The 16,913-nt window shown below is 58.4% G+C and overlaps 1 protein-coding gene across 8 annotated transcripts in view; it reads left to right on the top strand.

The window, feature by feature from the left end:
- The window catches only part of ZBP1 (Z-DNA binding protein 1), a 37,093-nt gene extending 20,404 nt beyond the window's left edge, over nt 1-16,689 (top strand). The window contains exons 5-11 of one of the 8 annotated variants that reach the window (XR_004287396.1): nt 529-594; nt 968-1,141; nt 2,388-2,552; nt 3,914-4,120; nt 5,074-5,307; nt 5,766-7,986; nt 8,111-8,203. Coding sequence is in view for 7 of the 8 variants with exons in the window: in XM_032350237.1 (XP_032206128.1) it covers nt 372-402; nt 532-594; nt 968-1,141; nt 2,388-2,552; nt 3,914-4,120; nt 5,074-5,307; nt 8,111-8,343 (1,107 nt within the window). In the remaining variant the exon portion in view is untranslated. Of the gene's footprint in view, nt 1-3; nt 403-528; nt 595-967; nt 1,142-2,387; nt 2,553-3,913; nt 4,121-5,073; nt 5,308-5,765; nt 7,987-8,110; nt 9,103-13,032; nt 13,107-16,551 lie in introns of those variants that run through there. The other 7 variants (XM_032350234.1, XM_032350237.1, XM_032350238.1 and 4 more) reach the window with 7 other exon arrangements.
- The last annotated feature ends 224 nt before the right edge of the window (nt 16,690-16,913 follow it).

Here is a 16,913-nt window from a genome sequence, read left to right on the forward strand (position 1 = left end):
GAGGGAGCGGGGCGGGGGACCCAGCACGGGGACCCTGGCAGCGGACACGCAGGCTCCGGGCCTGGGTTCGAATATGGGCTCCCCAAATATGGGTTCTGCCTCTCGAGGGTGCGCGGCACCCCGTGGCCATGCCTTGTAGATCTGGGGTGGCGGGGAGGGGAGGGCCTCACGCCCGCACCCAGCAGGCTCTCAGCAGAGCATGAGCAGGAGGGGTGCCACGGACGACGGCCACGTGGGGACAGGAGTAGAACAGACTTGGCTTCGAGGGGGTCCCAGAGCTGGCGCTCGACAGGCGCTCCCCGGCCTGCGCACGGGGGGACGACCCTCTTCCTCTCGGCCCAGAGGCGTGAGTTAGCAGCGAAGCCGGGGGCATGGAGAGCAGCAGGGCAGGCCGGAAGGCAGGTTTGTTTAACTCTAGACTCTGAGTCCCGATCGCCGGCGCACCGGGGCCACCGTGGAGCGGCCCACCGTGGGGTCCCCGTCCCCTCTGCCGCCCCTCATGCTCCTGGCTGCTCTCTCCTCCTCCAGCAGAGCAGCCCCAGCAGGACGTGGCTGCAGCTCCAGAGGAACCTGGCCGTCAGCTCACTAAACAGCGTAAGCAGCCCGCTTGCCCCAACCCTCCTTAGCCACTTGTGATGTTACTCTTGTCCCGTCCCCCCAGAGGTGCCCACAAAGAGGCAGGACTCAGTCAGCACAGTGGAAGCGGCTTGATGGCTGGGCAGGCCCCCTGATCCGTGGCTGCACCTGCCATGGGTGCCTGCCCCGTGCCCGGCACCGTCTGGCGCAGCCAATGTCTTTTCTGCCCCCAAGAACAGCTGCTGAGCGGCGCTGTTCTTAACAGCCACACGTTTCCCATGGGGCCATGGGGCATAGGGGGTCTGGGTCGCCCAAGTTCACACAGCTAGTGAGCAGCGGAGGAGATTCAAACCCGGACTCTTCCTTCTCCACCCACTGCCCTGCCTCCCAGAGGAAGAGATCTACAGGATTCTGAAAACCCATGGGCCCTGTAAGGCCCTGACCATCTCCCAGAAGCTGGGAAAGAAGACAGCGAAAGAAGTCAACCCAGACTTGTACGCCATGAGGAGGAAGCACCTTCTGGACTTGGATGAGAAGTCAAGTACATGGGCAGTTTATCGGCCAGGTAGGTCCTCACCTGCCACCCGTGCCTGGATGGGGCAGGGCAGGAAGAGAAACCACAGCATCCAATACTTGTGGGTGCCCTGCCCGGCACTTTGCCAGCCCCAGGTTCCTTGCCAGACCCTCCCCGAAGCTTGTGGTGGCCTTGCTGATGGGTCCCTAGAAGGAGGTACCAAGAAGGTGGATGTGCTGGTGGGAGTATCCAGGGAGGGCTTCCTGGAGGAGTGACCTGAGGCTGTAGTTGCCGAAGGCAAGGGCCCGGGAGCAGACGTGTCCCACTCAACTATAGCAGCCCTGGGATGCGGGGCTCAGCCCGAATTTGCTAACAGTTTTGTCAGCACTTTGCCCAACTTGGAATTTTGAAGCTGCCGAAAGAGAAGGCTGGGCCCAGATATCCAAAGGGTGGGGGCCCGGGTGACGTCTCCCTCAGGCGCAGCAGGCACAGGCCCTAGCATTAAGGTCCACGACCCTGTTCTAATTCCTCTTAAAATCAGGAAAAAAAAAAAAAAAAAAAAAAGACGAGTTAATCATGTCTCCGGCATCGATGACATTTGCCTTTATCCAACCCTGTCAAAAACGGTAATTTTGAGTATTTTTTTATGGAGGAAGGCCCCCAACAAGGCATAAGAGCTGAGGTCCCACAAAGGTGGGGTGTGGCCCTGCAGTGGAGCTGGCGGAGCCCCAGGCAGGTGCTCACGTGGCCTGTGGGATGATGTACAAGTTCACGGCGCTCAAGGCGGGGAGGGGCTCCGCATCGCAGGCGGGATAACACGGCAGCCTCCAGGTTTTAAACACTGGTGGAAAGTCCCCATTCTTCAAAGTGCCATGTGAGCCAAAGGGAGGTTATCCCACGGCCAAAAACAGCCCATGGTCAGCCCCCTGGCAGTCTTCGTGCAGGGGAGAGGGGTCCCAGAGCCTAGTGGTCAGGGGGTGCCTCACAGAGATAGTGACAGAGGATGGGGTGGGTGGCGAGGCTCCCACGATCCTCCCGGGGGTGGCAGAGGACACATAGGTAGGGTGACCGCCCCCGGGACATCTAAGCAAGGCTCACCTGGGACACCCGGGGGGCTTGTGACACATGCCGGCTCCTGGGTCCCGCCTTGGATGTCCTGACCGAGGACGCTCAGCGTGGACATGGGGGCGTCTGGGTTTTACACGCTCCGCCAGAGATTTGGTTGCTGCTCCCTGGTATTTGGAAACCCCCGACCTCCAGGGAGGGCAGAGGGCTTGAGTCGAGTATGACTTTGCAGACTTGGCAGGAAGAAATCCGGCCCCTGCAATAATTTACCAGAAAAATCCAATCAACATGATCTGTCAGAATGGACCCAATAACCACATTTCCATTGAAAACTCCGAAAGCATCCAGATTGGACATGGGAATGTCATCGTGAGACCGACAGCCTCTGGAGAGAATGGTGAGTCCTCAGAGAGACACCTGCTCCCTGTAGGTAGGGGACCCTGCTCCATCTGGGTGGGAGCAGAGAGGGAGATGTTCAAGCTCTGAGGAGAAAGGGCAGCTCTCAGATCTCCAAGGTCCTCCTTTGTGGCCTTCCTGAGAGGGAGCAAGTCTTCCTTCATGCCTGGATCAAACCTCTCCTGCTTTCCCTTCATTCTGATACCTTCTGCCTTGGTTTCAACAGGACCTGATACTTTGCCATGAGAAACAACTCAGTGTTCACGCTCCCTCAGTAGAATGTCCCAAGGTGTCACTGTAGAATTTCGTTTGTTCTGAGACACACTCCGCCCACCACCCCCTACACACATTTTAACATCTTAGAAACTGGGATGCATCTTACCAGCAACATCCTACTTTTGTTAAAATACAGTCTTGCAAAGGAGTGCCTCCTCCGTGCCAGGCACTGGGGCAAGAGGGCACAGGGCCCCTCACAGAGCAGCCGTGGAACACCAGTGGCAGCATCAGCCCAGAAGTTGCTGTCCTCCCTGTGACCCGGAGAGAGCCGACGCCTCCCTCCCCACCCCCGACTCTGGGTTTCAGTTTCCTCAGCGGTGAAATGAGGAACTTTGTTTTAGAATCTAGGTCAATGTCTCCCCAACCTTAGTCCTCTGGCCTCTGCCCTCCCCAATTTGGGCCAGGCACATGTCTGATTATTTACTTAACATAGTTAAATGGCTTATCTTTCTATTCTAGTCAAATTTATTTTTTTTAAAGATTTTATTTATTTATTTGACAGAGAGAGATCGCAAGTAGGCAGAGAGGCAGGCAGAGACAGAGGGGGAAGCAGGCTCCCCGTTGAGCAGAGAGCCCAATGGGGGGCTCAATCCCAGGACCCTGAGATCATGACCTGAGCCGAAGGCAGAGGCTTAACCCACTGAGCCACCCAGACGCCCCTCTACTCAAATTTATTTTAAAGTTAGCTTTTATAGCCTGACCTTAAGTTTAAAACCAGGAAGTTTACCATAAAGATAAATACCGAGAAGAGAAAACTGGATGCCCCAGCTCGGGGGTTAAAGATAGGCCAGCACCCAACGAGACTCACCCTGGTGGGTTCAGAGGACTGAGAGCCTGAAGGAGCAGAGGCTGTGCTCACTGACTGGGTTTTCCAGTGCCCCAGGGACACCCCAGGGGACCCCCATACAAACCGTACTATTGGGCCCACCTGCTCTCCATCAATAGCCTGAAACACTCATTCCCCTCCGATAGAACCCACCAAGAATTCAGAGGCCAGTCTCTATCCAGCCAGGACTTTGCGTGTGTAGGGGGGAGGGGGCTTCAGAGGCTGGGGGTCTGAGGTCATGTTGCTGTGTCCCCTGCTAGGCTCCATGGCTCCCCTCCACCTCCCCCCAGTGGCACCAGCTGACCCCTCATCTCAGACATCTCTGGCTGCAGCCTGGGGATCCCAGGACATCTGCTTGGAGAAGTCTGTGCTCAGACGGGTACAGATGGGACACGGCAACAACATGAACCTCAACAGTGCCCCGGCCAAGGACCCTACAGCCCGCAGCCCCTCAATCAGCCCCCCAGGTAACCCAGCCTGCCCCTACCCCAGCCCACCCCATCCATCTCCCCACTGGACAGAACTTGAGCCATTTTTTGCTGGGTGAGAGGCATGATGGGAAATTCCTTTCCTTCCACCGGGAGGCTGTCTGCACAGTGGAGCAGGTGCGGCTCCAGAGCTGGCCCTTGGGGTCCTGCTCCCTGCCCTCCACCCTCCCCAGGAAAACTGTATCCTCTGTATGACAGGCGTGCACCAGGTGAAGCAGGGGCAGAGGAGACGGCCAGCCTGGAATGGCATCTAAGGAGGGGGCGGGAGCCATCTGAGTACCTGGTGTCCTACTGAGTGCTGTCCACAGGGACCAGAGAGCCCAGGCTGAGTCCTCTGGTAACCCAGAGACAAGCTGGGGCAAAACAGCAGCGAGGCAGGGACGCCCGAAGGAGAGTTTCCAGGAAGGAGAAAAGGAAATGAGTTCAGGGAGTTCCATGGGGTCCAGCCACAGGGGTCTGTGGTGACCTGAGGGGACAGAGGAGCGTCAGGAGGAGGGGGACTGTGTGCAACTCTTGTCCGAAGTTTGGATGGGAAAGGAGCCAGGTGGCAAGGGCTGGGGACTGGCCGTGACCACGAGGAGGCTTTAAGCGCAGGTCGGAGGCGGTGTCCTGGAGCTGCGGGGAAGCCAGCAGCAGAGACGGAGCGGGCGGGGGCGGGGAGGGCAGAGGTGCTCGAATCCCGTGAAGGGCACAGAAGGAGCCAGCATCCATGCCGGCGGACCTGGGTGGCAGAGAGAGCCGGCAGCCCGGCGGTGTGCAGAGGTGCTGAGGGAGGCAGGCTCTCAGCCGTGGACCGAGCCTGGCCTGGCTTCAGGGAGGAGAACCGGCCGGGGAGAACTTGAAAGCCAGGCTGGGGGGGCGTCAGGGCTCAGGGCCGCCATCCAGCTGCTCTTGTAGCCCCCCTGACGTCTCTGTCTCTGGCTGACCCACAGTCTGTGCCCCCACGGATGGCCCAGAAGCTTTGTTCGAAATTCGAATGCCCAAACCAGGACCTTCTGCTGAGGAGGAGGTGGCCCAGAGAGTCCGTATCCGTTCATGCTTCCTTGAGGACACCGCCATCGGCAACAGCAACAGAATGACTGTCAGCTCGGAGACAGCTGGTCCAGAAGGAGCTGTAAGGCCTGAGGACATCAAGAGGGACCCTGGGGAGCCAGGCAAGGATGCAGGTGAGCCCGGGACAAAGTGGGCCCCGAGTTCTCTCTCTCTCCCTCTCTCTCATCCACGCATCCGTCTACTCATCCGCCCATCCGTCCGTCCATCCTTGCGTCCGTCCGTCCATCCGTCCCCCCGTCCCCCCATCCCCCCACCTACCCATCCATCCATCCACTCATCAACAGTCATTCTCGAATCTCCCATTTCCGAGAGTCTGGACAGCAACAGAGGGTCATAGCAGAGAACAGCCCTGGAGATAGCGTGTGGGGGCAAGTATTTTCAGCCAAGTGGCCTAGCCCAGCATTTAGCTCTGAGCCTCCATTTCCCCATCGTGACCAAGGGATGATAATTGCCTGTGGCTCCTGGTTGTGGTAAGGACTGGGGGAGCTCCGCAGGCAAAGCTTGGCCCCGTGCGCAGCCCACACATGCCTCCAGGCATCGAGAGGTACTTTTACCACTGGTGTTGTTTAAGGCGTCGTGGCAGGCGCTGGGGTGCCACAGCGAGTGATGGTCCCTCTCGGAGAGAGGATACTTTGTTGCAGCAAAGAGACCCTCTAACCAGAGTGGCTCCTACCTGCGGGAGGCTCAGCACACAGGCGAGGGGGGCCGTCCAGGCTGGCGGGAGGTACAGAACCCGGGCTCTCCCGGGGGCTCTGCACACATCTGGGGACATAGACGCTGCAGAGGCCCAGCCATCCGCCTTCCACCGAGCACACGCACACTCCCGGCCTCAGTCCGTGGGCTTGCTCTTGGCCTCCAGAGGGGCTGGGAAGTGGCACCTGAGCCCGGCTGAGACTCAGGAGAAGGGGCTTCATGGCCAACAGGACGTCGCTGGGCAGCTGGACGCCCGGCACAGCTCCTAACCCCTGGTTGTGGAGGCAGGCGACAGAGGCAGGAACGAGGTGGCGGTGGCCGAGGGAAGGTGCACCCGGTGGGCCGAGGCGTGTGGGCGGCAAGCGAGAACAGGATGGTGGGTGAACAGAAGTGTGAGTGCGACCTGTGCACGCGTCGGGGATGGCAGAGGCCAGAGCCTGGTGCCACACCATGGCGGGGACGTTGGCCTCCATCCACGGCTGTCAGGAACCACAGAGGGGATGTGGGCACGAGAGGCATGACGGGACTTCTGCCTTCAGAACGAAGGAAGGATCAGGAGGAGGGCCGCAGCTCCCGACACTGGGATTTGGAGGAAGGAGTCGTGCTGTCGCCCCACATGGTTAGAACACCTAGACTAGACCTTGCCAGCATCCACCAGCCGGCACCACAGGCCCCTGGGCACTTGTGCTGGACGCCAAGAGTGTCTTTCCATCCTGATGACCATGTCCTTGAACTTCCAACAGCGAGAGGAGTCCGTCGAGAGAAGGTGCCCTCTTCCCCACTTCCCAGAAACCTCTACGGAGGCCCACAGGGACACTGGGGGTGGGGGGCCCCCACCTGGTCTTAGGTGGAACCAGCCAAGACTCCTCTTTGGGGGAAAGAAACACAGTCCTCTGATTCTGAAAGATAGCTAATGCCCCCTCCTTTGTCCCTCCCCAAGGAATCAGCAGTGGCACTGACAAAGCCTTTTTCACTCTGCACTCCTACCCACCGTCCTCACTGGCCTGAGGAACACCTGACTTCTTACTCAGGTGACGGGCAGGATCCCATCCTAGGACGTGGAAGGCCCGGCAGGTCTTCCTCTTGGGGGAAATGGATGGTCAGGGTCTGTCAGTGCCGTGGAGGGCAGCACCCTCTTTGGGGTCTCTGTGAGCTGAGGCTCCTGGACAGGCTGTCAGTAGGGGTGCCTGCAGCTCCCAGCCCCCAGCTGCTCGGCTCGCTGCGGTGACACCCTGATGGGATCGGGAACATGACTTTGGGGACCCAGTGCAATACGGAAAAGGGGCCCCTGATTCAGCTTCATCAGAATTTCAAGACAGAGCCGAGCTTTGAACGAACCCAGGCTCCGTCTGAACATGGGCCCAGGCCACGGGTCCGTGAAGCTGGCCCTCCTTGGAGGCTTCTGGAACAGGACCCCTCCTCTAGTCCGTACCCACCCCCCAAGTCACTCAGACCCTCGAGTCTTCCCGGAAATAATGCTGCAGCCACCTTAGACCTTCTTCTGTATTTCCTCTACTGGGAAGAAGAAGTTCATTCCCTTCCCAGTTCTGGCCCTGCCCTTGCCCTAAACCACTCCTTCACCTGGACGCACAGCCGTGAACAAGTCAGAGAAACATTCTGGGGACGAAGACAGGCAGCTCACAAAGCAATCAAGCCTTTTGAGGAAAGCCGGGCACCGTAAAACAAACAAACAAACAAACAAAAACAATAAAACCTGGGAGGGGTGGGCAATGCCATGATGGGCAAGGCGCTGCCTTGATGGGGGCAATCAGAGAGACCTCCAGGAGGAGGAGGCATCTGAGGGGGAAGCAGCCAGCCAAGCAAAGATCCGGGAAGGCACTGCGGGTGGAGGGGACAGCACGTGCAAGGGTCCTGTTCAGAGTCCTGCAGGAACCTAGGGAGCAAGAGCGAGCGCGTCCTGCCAGCTGCGTTTCTCCGAGCTGGGAAGCCCAGAAGAAAGGTCTGGATCTTCTTAAAAGTGCACTGGGGAGCCCCTGGCGGGTTTTGAGCAGGAGCAAGTGTTAAAGTCTCACCAAAGACCGTGAGGGGACAGAACCAAGGGGGGCCCGGGGAAAGACGGGAGCTACTGCGCCGTCCAGGTGAGAGCGGGCGGGGTCTCGGAGATGGGTCCCCAGTGAGCCAGACGGCTTCAGTTATTTGAGACAAGGGGGCCCCTGTGTCCCTTTGGCAACAGCTTCTCTTCCCGGGATCTTCTCTCTAAAGGTGCAGAGCCTCGAAGCCAGTTCCCTCACCACCGTGACCAGGCCCCCCCCGGCAACAGCGACGTCTTGACCTTCATCTCCGACCTCGAAGCTGTGACTCTTGAAAGCGGGGATCCCCACACTACAGAAGACAGCAGCCAGGTGGACAGAACCCCAGACACGGACTCCCGGGGGCAGGTGGAGACCGGAACAAACGGCCAGGCTCTGTCAGGAAGAGCAGGCAGACGCCGGTGAACCCCGGACCCGCGCCTTCTGCGCTTCATAAACGTTGTTTTCCACCTTCTAGCCTCCTGACGCGGGGCTGGCGAGAGTCGGCACTGGGGCTGGGGCTGGGCCTGGCCTGGGGCCGGGCAAAGGCACCTCTGTCCACTGCCTCCCTGGCTCCCTTCCATCATGGCTGTCCATTCTTCCCTCACTCAAGACCTGACTTCCTCAAGGCCCATTATGGCCGCCTGATCTCTTTCTCACCTGACCTTTCTAGAACCTTCCTACCTCCACTTTGATCTCTCAAGATTTCTTAGCTGAACTTCCAGAGAATAAATCCCTCCCTCAAGGCCCCAGTGGAAATCGCTGGCTAGCCCGCGGGTCAGGTGACCTGTGCTGGCCAACTGTTAGGGACAGTTTGTCACACACCAACATGGCGCTTGTGGGTGGGCTGGGTTCCCTTGGTAGGCTTGTGGTCGCAGTGGCATTTCTAGAGCAAAGAAGTGGGGTGGGGTCTGGGGGACCCTTGGGAAGGAAGACAGAGAAGGACAGAGGGAGGTGGTGGTCAGCCAGGCAGGGCCACAGTGGAGGGGACTTCATCTCCACTCGTTACGTCCACATCACACACAGCTACGTGTCCACTGCCCTTCCCAAGGCCACACCTGGACTTCACTCTCTTCTGTGTTTCCTCCTCTGGACCATGGTCTTCCAACGCCCAGGAGCCATGTCCCTTGGTGGACGGAAGGGCTGGCTCATCACAGAGCCTCAGTGAAGAATGTCATTGAACAACCCTTTTTCTCTTTTCAATGTGACTGGGAGGGTGTTGAGATCCTTGACACACTGATCGGTGCCTGGGCCAGCACACAGCATTTATGGTATGTCCCTTAAAGGGGAGTCCTGAGGCATTGTTGGAGCCCCTGGATCCTGTGATTCCTGAAGCAGGCTCTATCTTTGCACTTGTCCATTAGATGAGCTGATGTGTCTGTCCCCTTAGTGTGGAAGTCAGCTCCAGTCGATTTCCCTTTTCTAGCATGGCCTGTCCCTCTCACCTCTGCCACCCCCTTTCTTTAGCTCGATGCGACTCAGCCCGCAGGTTTCCGCTGACCTATGACTTCATCCAGCACAGCTTCCCAGGCTCTCCTTCCGGCCTGTCTCTTCTCCGCTTCTGAGGCTCCTGTGTTCCCCCGATAAACCCGTGTCTTACTGCCCTGACATTGCCTGGCTACTCGCCCCTCTCTCCATATTCACCAAGGCTCATTTGGCTGTAGATGACAGAAAGCTGCGACCCACTTCATACAAAAGGGGATGTGCTGGCTCTTCTAACAGACACAGGTCCAAGCACAAACCTTGCTTCAGGAAAGTCTCCATCTGGGAAGTCAGTGTCTTAGGACTCAGCCTCCGTCTTTCCATCTCTCTGCTCTGCTTTCCTCTGTTGGCAAAGATGGGGGAGCCTCCAGGCCCCCCGGCCACCCCCTTAGTTGCCCAGTGGAAGGACAGGCTTCTTTCCAAAGGCAAAAGCCCGGTTGGATGGCTTTGGTCACATAACCTTCTCTCAGCTGGTGACTGGCCAACTGCCATCACGTGATCTATCCCTGGCTCCAGGATGGGGGTCAGCCACCCCGTCACCTGCCTCAAGGACAAGGGATGGGCAGTTCTCAAAAGTTACAGAAAAGGGATGCTGCCCGACCGGCGAGAAGCCCAGAAGTCCACTGTGTCTCCCCCAGCATCAGCCAGCGAAGTCGCCAGGCACAGGAGCCTTGTCTCTTCACACTGCTTGTACCCCCATTGTATGCCCTTCCCGGACAAGGCCCTGGAGCTCCCAACGGAGGGAGACGAAGCCCCAGCCCATGGTGCGCTGCTCAGAGTCAGCGGGAGGGGTGGCCATCGCCACAGTCCCGAGCAGCACTAGTCACAGTGAATTAAGGGAGGACAGAACAGGGGCCCACACGCTGCCTGGAGGGTCCAGGAGGCTCCTGGGGGAGGAGAAAACCCCAGATCTCATTTTCCCTCATCAGGCAGAGGGAAGTGGGGGGAGGGGATGGGTCCGGTGTTGTAGGCAGGGGCGCAGCCCAGGCAAACGCATAATGGTCAGAGCAAGAGGATGGATTCAGAGCACCGGAGCCGAACGCTTGGGTGCTGGTAGAAAGCGCATGCAAAGGAAACCAGGGCGAGGCCGGCTGGCGGGAAGCAGGTGCCAGCCCACGTGCCCGGGAGCTAGGACTTGACACTGCTCTGTAGGAGTCCCACATGCACACGTCTTCCAGGGAGGACTGGGCAGGTGTGCCGGCCAAGGACGCTGGACTCATGAGGAGGGGGCGTCTTGTTCCCTGGGCTGGAAATGCCTTCTACTGGGGGCAAAGTTAGTTCTGCCGGCATGTCGACTTGGGGCCCCAAAGCATTCCCTCAGGGGGTATCCAGTTTGCAACTCACCAGCAGGTATGAGGGGCTTGAGAGAGGGTTTGGCTCACTCCTCCTGGCATTGTCTTTCCTCTGCGGTGAGCTGAAGGCGGCTCGCCTCGAAGTTTGCCCGAGGCCTGTGGTTAACCAGGCCATGTCAGCGGATTATTGAAATGCAGCCCCGAACTCAGACTCAGCCCACATCTCCTGCCCCAGCCAGAATACTCATCTTTCTGCGAGATTTCCTCTCGCTGTATAATTAATTTGTCATAAACACGCTGACAAAGCATTGCCAGCGGTTAATGGGGGCTGGAGGTGAAGGTCAGCGCTGGTCTCTTCAGGAAGGAAATTAACTAGCTACCATTAGCTGGCAGGGGATGATGGAGTCCGTCCATCCCCCAGCCCTTTGTTCTCCCCAGCTCCCCAGCCACCCCCCCCCTTCCTTCTGCCATGATACGTGCAAACAGAGCCTGCCGCTCCCCGGAGCTGAATGGGGATAGTTTGCTACATGACAGTTAGAGGTGATTTTCCCAAGCCACCAGGACCTGCTCACAAATGCAATTCTGTTTTCTCCTCCCAGCCTCTCTGCTAGTCTCAGGGTGAGCCCAGGTGGGACTCTTCCCCTGTGGGGCTTTAGCAGGCAGCCAAGATTAGAGGCTTTGAGCAAGAAAGGATCTAGAGAATAATTCAGGAGCGTTTGAGTGGCAAATGACAGAAACTTAGCTCACCTAGGCTTAAAGAAAGAATCTATTTGCTCATGCAACTGGGAAATCAAGAGATGGCTTCAGGAATGGCTGGCTCCAGGGGCTCAAGCATTATCTTTCAGGCCTCTCTCTCTCCATCTTTCTGAGAAACTCTCTTCTCTTCCTGCTAGCTACACAAGGCTTAGGGCCTGCCAACTTAGCAACCCCAGCAGAAAAGGAATTCTTCATGCCAAATAATGCTGGTAGAATGTCCCGGGGAGGGTTCTCATTGCTTGAGCATGGATCACATGCTTGCCCTAACTTGTAAGTGGAGCCCATCCCCGGGGCCAAGCCTTCCAGATTCTGAGTCAGATTTCTGCAGCCCTAATGATACACCCATGGTCTAGAGGCACATTCAGCCCCACCAGCCTCTCCGCTTTGATGGGTGAGACCAGAATGCCACCCAACCCATGGGCAGCCGCGCTGCCGCAGCTGAGAAAAAGGACAGAACCAACATTTTGTGTTCTGTGGAAAGCTCCTCCTACAAAGTGTTCTGTGAATTAAGAGTTCCCTGGGCAAATAAACTGGGGGAAAGTGGTAGCCAGCCCTGGGCGAGCCTCAGGAGCCCATCACCAGAGAGGTAAAGGCTCAGAAAAGTTAGACAATTGCCCAAGGGGTAGAGACAGGATTGGAACCCAGGCCACTGGGCTCCTAAGCCAGTGCTCTCACCCCTGTTGCTGAAGGAGAAGTTTGGGACTCAAAACCTGGCCAGGCTTTCACCGCCTGGCTTCACTTTTCCGTGCCACATTCGCTCGTGCCCTTCCGCACCCCCACCTCGGACCCTATGGCTTTTGCTGCCATCAGTGGGATCTCTACCAGCTGCTGGAGAAGCAGCCAAGCCTTGAAAAGATCACCAAGCCCAGAAGGCAGGGATGTAGGATAGCGGATGGAGGCCTGGCTGCCCCCGGCTGGGGCTTTGAAACCCCAAGAGGCCGCCTTGAGACAGCACAGCCAGCTCTGCCTCCCGGTGGGACATGTCTGGTTCAGGGACGCAGCGTCTGAGACAGAGGCCCTCTCTAACCGTGCGACCTCACCCACAGGTGCCCATGTCACTGTGCTGAGCCTCGGCCTTCTCATCCGCAGAATGGGCCAGGGAGGCAATCACGGCAGGTTGGTTGGAGGCTCAGAGGAAAAGGGGCAGGTAGGGGCGGGGGGGCGCGCAGCTGGCCGGGCCACACGGGCAGAACACTCAGTGCGGGGTCTGGCCACGTGCTTCCACACCGCGGCCCACTTTACCCACATCCTCTCGCTGCCGGGGCGTGGGCCAAGTCTGGAGACATTTCTGGTTGTTACGGGGGCAGAGCCTGAAAGAGGTTTCCCGCTACTCTTGGAACAAATTGCCATCAGGTGGTTTAAAACCAGCTTATCTCACAGCGCCGGAAGTGAGACGTCCCCTGCGGGCCTCGCTGGCTGAAGCTCGGGGGCGGCTGGCAGGACTGGCTCCTTCTGGAGGCTCCAGAAGACAATCCGTCCCTCGGCCTCTCCAGCTTCTGGAGGCCGCCTGCGTTCCCTGCTCGCGGCCCGCCCTTCACCCTCCAGCCGGCATCGCTGCATCTTGCCGTCTGCATCTCCGTCTCGGGCTCCTTCCTCTTCGAAGGCCCCCTGGGATGCTGTGGGTCCACCCGACCACCGGGGTGGTCCTCAAGATCTCAGGTATGTCTGCAAAGTCCGTGTCACTGAGTAAGGTGACGGGGTCCCAGCCTCTGGGGACTGGGGCATGGACGTCAGCGGGGGACAGCATGCTGCCACCACACTGAAGCAGGCCAGCCCCCACAACAGAGTCACGAAACCCAGAACGTCTGCAGAGCCGGGCTGAGTGAGCCCATCATAGAGGATACCTTTTCCACTCTTAGCATCATGGAGATAAAAGAACAAGTGGGCTGTGGCATCACAGCCCCAGGTGTACCCCGAGTTACCTCAGGCGAGTCCCCGCAACTCTGAGCCTCAGTTTCCTCCTCTGTAAAGTGGGCAGAAATAAGGACAGCCCTTCATGCTCGGAGTTCCTTGTGAGGTCCTACATTGTGACTCTTGGTCTAGGGAGCATCTAACAAATGCTGATGTCCGGGCCCACCCCAGACCCACTGAGGACAGTCTCTAGGGGTACGGTCTGGGCACGTGGGTTTTTAAAAGCTCCTTCCACGGGTCTAAGGAGCCCCCTCCTCGCTGAGATGTCCAGAGCTGCCCCCAGCCGGACACCCGGACACCAGTGGACCACAGCCGTAGTTGTAACCCCAGCAGCCCCCTCACCCAGCGCCAAGCTCTGGCCGGCCTCTGGGGCAGGAGGGCATCTGGGAGGAGAGAAGCCAGAGAGCCCAGCGGTCCTCAGCTCGCCCAGCCATGGGCAGCCGCGAAGCCCGCGCTCAGTTTTCACAGCCTTGGGCCGAGCGCCCTCTGCTGGCCGCGGGCTGGTGGTGGCTCGCACTGAGCTTGGAACTTCCAGGGTCTCATCCCGCCAGGACCAGGCCAGGGTGGGGACGCCGACCCATTCCCTCCCCCAAGAGCGGCCGCACACACACCGCTTTGCCTGTGGTTCTGGGTGGTGCCCCAAACCCGTGCACAGATCCCAGGTTAAATTCCTGCTCTGCCTTCTCATCTGGGTCTCCCTTCCCATGGACGCCAGCGCCCCACAGGCAAAACCCCAGTGCCCTGCAAGAGCTGATCTCTTCCACGGGGAACGCCTCTGTAAGCGGGGGCCCCTGGGACCGCCAAGGCTCTTGCTTGCGACCCCTACCGCAGCTGCCCTCTTTAGACTCCTGGTGTATAAACTCACTGAATCCTTCTGTGCTGTTCACGAAGAAAGGATTCTTAGCCCTTTCACGCGGACGAAATACTGGGGCACAGAAGAGGTGGAGATACTGCCCCGAGGTCACACAGCCAGGGAAGCGCCTGCTGGGGTTACACCGAGGGGACAGAGCGAGGGAAGACAGTCCTGATGGGGCTGGAAGGAATCCTCCGTACACAGAAGGCCACATCACGCTTGGGAGACGCCTCCCGTCTGAGGGGTGGGGAGCTGGGGTGGGGGTGACAGCCTCTGCGAACATGCAGCCCACGTGTCCTCACACTGACCCACCACGCAGATGGACACCCACAGGTCTACGTACAGGGTAGGGCCGAAGGGAACAAGCCCACGGCCACTCTGGAGTCAAACTTCAGCCCCCCGCTCTCCAGCCATGTGACCTTGGGATGAAATCAGCATCTGGCTCAGAGGAGACCCCGTATGGCTGGCTTGCCACACCACGTTCTGACTCACCCACGCCATGGAGCTCCCTCTCCATCCCCCGCAAATTGTACCTGACCATCAGCTGGGACAGGACAGAATCCGGAGCCTCTCGCCGCCAGTGAGGCCTGTCCGGGCCTGGCGGGCAGCGGCCTCCCCGCTGGGCCTGCAGGCAGTGTTTTGCAGAGCTTACCTATTTAACCTCACAGTGGCCCTATGAAACGGACACACCGGATTTTGCCCATTTCACAGACAAGAAGACTGAGGCTCAGGGGCGTAAGCAACTTCGAGCAGACTTTGGGACATTGGGAGGCTGGGGTGGGCGCCATGAGGTTTGCTTCCAAATGTGGGTTTATCAAGACTCCCTTCGCATCACAGCACCAAAGGCTTTGAAGTTTCAACCTTCCTTGAGCGCAGCGAAAACAAAACAAAAAAATTCTGGAAAACTCACTTTGCTCTTCTAAAGGCAACCGCTCAGCCACCCTGAGTTAGCCCCGGGCTGCTCCCCGAGGGTGCTCACTGCCACTCGACTTATGTTGTACAAAAACAGTCACTGACAGGAGGCCTGCCACCCAGTGCGCGTGGGGACAGGCCCAGCAGGCCACAGGGCTCTCCGTGGGGCACGATTCATGTTTTGGATGAGAGACTAACTGGACGGTTGGAGGACACTCTGAAGGGAGTCAGTGCACACGGGAGGCTCACTCTGGGTGTGAAATTCCAGGCGGCCAGTTTCTTTCGGCTTTATCGGGGTCTCCGACTTCGTCTGCAGGGCACTGGAGCTGACTGGGTGACTCCACACATCTCCAAGAATGGAGATACCCGTGCAGACAGGCCACCTGTGCCCTGGACCCCGTCGGTGTGGACCCGGGCCGGAGCCATGGCTCTGGCCACCAGGTGGCGCTCCCGATCTTTTTTTGCAAACCGAGCCCAGGCTTGCCACTAACTGGGCAGTGGGACAGGGGGTCCAGGATCCACTTCTCTGCCTCAACTCAGCCCAGCACCCCTGGGGCAGGGGCTAGTTCTTGAGGTCCTTTCCAGGGCTGGAACTTTGCATTTACAGACCCCTGTCCCCATCTTATCCCTGCGAGCAAGGGTGACCACTCAACACCTGTCACCGCCAGCCGAGAGGTGTGTGTCCTCGAAGTCACCTTTGGGATCCTTTTTGTCCAGTCCCTGCAGGGGTCAGTGGGGTCTATCTGTCCTAGCCCCTTCTGTCCTGGGGAGACCCTTGATCCTGTGGGTCTCCTGCCTCTTCATGCCACCCGGTCACCCCAGGTCCGTGTCTGGAACCCCGACAGCTCTTGTCTCTTACTGCTTGTCTCTTTACATCTTTCTGATTTTCTGTCTCTGTGTCTCTGTCTCTGTCTCCCTCACACCGTCGCCTCCTAAAAGATGACACATTCATTCCAGCAAAGTCGCAAATACCCATGTATCTGTGTAGGCAGATTCTCGGGCCCCATCCCTGCAGAATTCAATCCATTGGGCCAGGCTGTGGCCCAGGAATCTGCATTTCATGTAAATATCCTCAGACTCTCCCCTGCTGAAAACCCTCTGTGGTTAGCTCCTAAGCTGCTACGGAGGCCTGACCTAACCCTGCGGACCCTCTTCATCTCCTGACCTTTCGGCCCCCCTTCCTAGTCCCAGCCTCACCAGACTTGAACTGACTGAAGTCTTCCTGCCCCAGGACCTTTGCACATGCACTCCCTCTGGCTTCCTTTCTCCATCTTTTCTGGCTGGCTCATTTTCAGGGTCTCACTTCAAACGTTTCCTCATCAGAGAAGCCCTCCCTGTTCCGCAGGGGGTCTCTGTCACAGCCCCTGAGCTATGACGTTGCACCCAGAGCAACCTGCTGTCATTTTATTTCCTTCTTCCTTTAATTAGTCTCTGTTCCTGGATGACCCTCAGCTCCAGAGGCATCTGTCCTCTGTCAGTCCCTCTGCTGTCTCCTCAGTGACTAGAACGTCTGGCCAGCACAGAGATACCATGCAGGTATCATGAATAAATGAATGAACGAGCTCCTATTCGTGGTGACAGATGTCCTGTGGGAGCTGGAGACCTGGACAAGCAGCCTATCATTCAGACCCTTTCAAGGTCTGGCCCCACCACGGCCTTCATTCCCTTACACCTTGCCTCCCTTGGCGGCTCCCAGACCTGATGACCCCAGTCTAGGAAGATGCCCTTCCAGCCCCTGCCCTTCACTTGGCCGCCCTCCCCTCGCAACTCCCCATAGCTCTCACTGTCGA

The sequence above is a fragment of the Mustela erminea genome, chromosome 7 (genome assembly GCF_009829155.1).
Source record: "Mustela erminea isolate mMusErm1 chromosome 7, mMusErm1.Pri, whole genome shotgun sequence".
Lineage (NCBI taxonomy): Eukaryota > Metazoa > Chordata > Mammalia > Carnivora > Mustelidae > Mustela > Mustela erminea.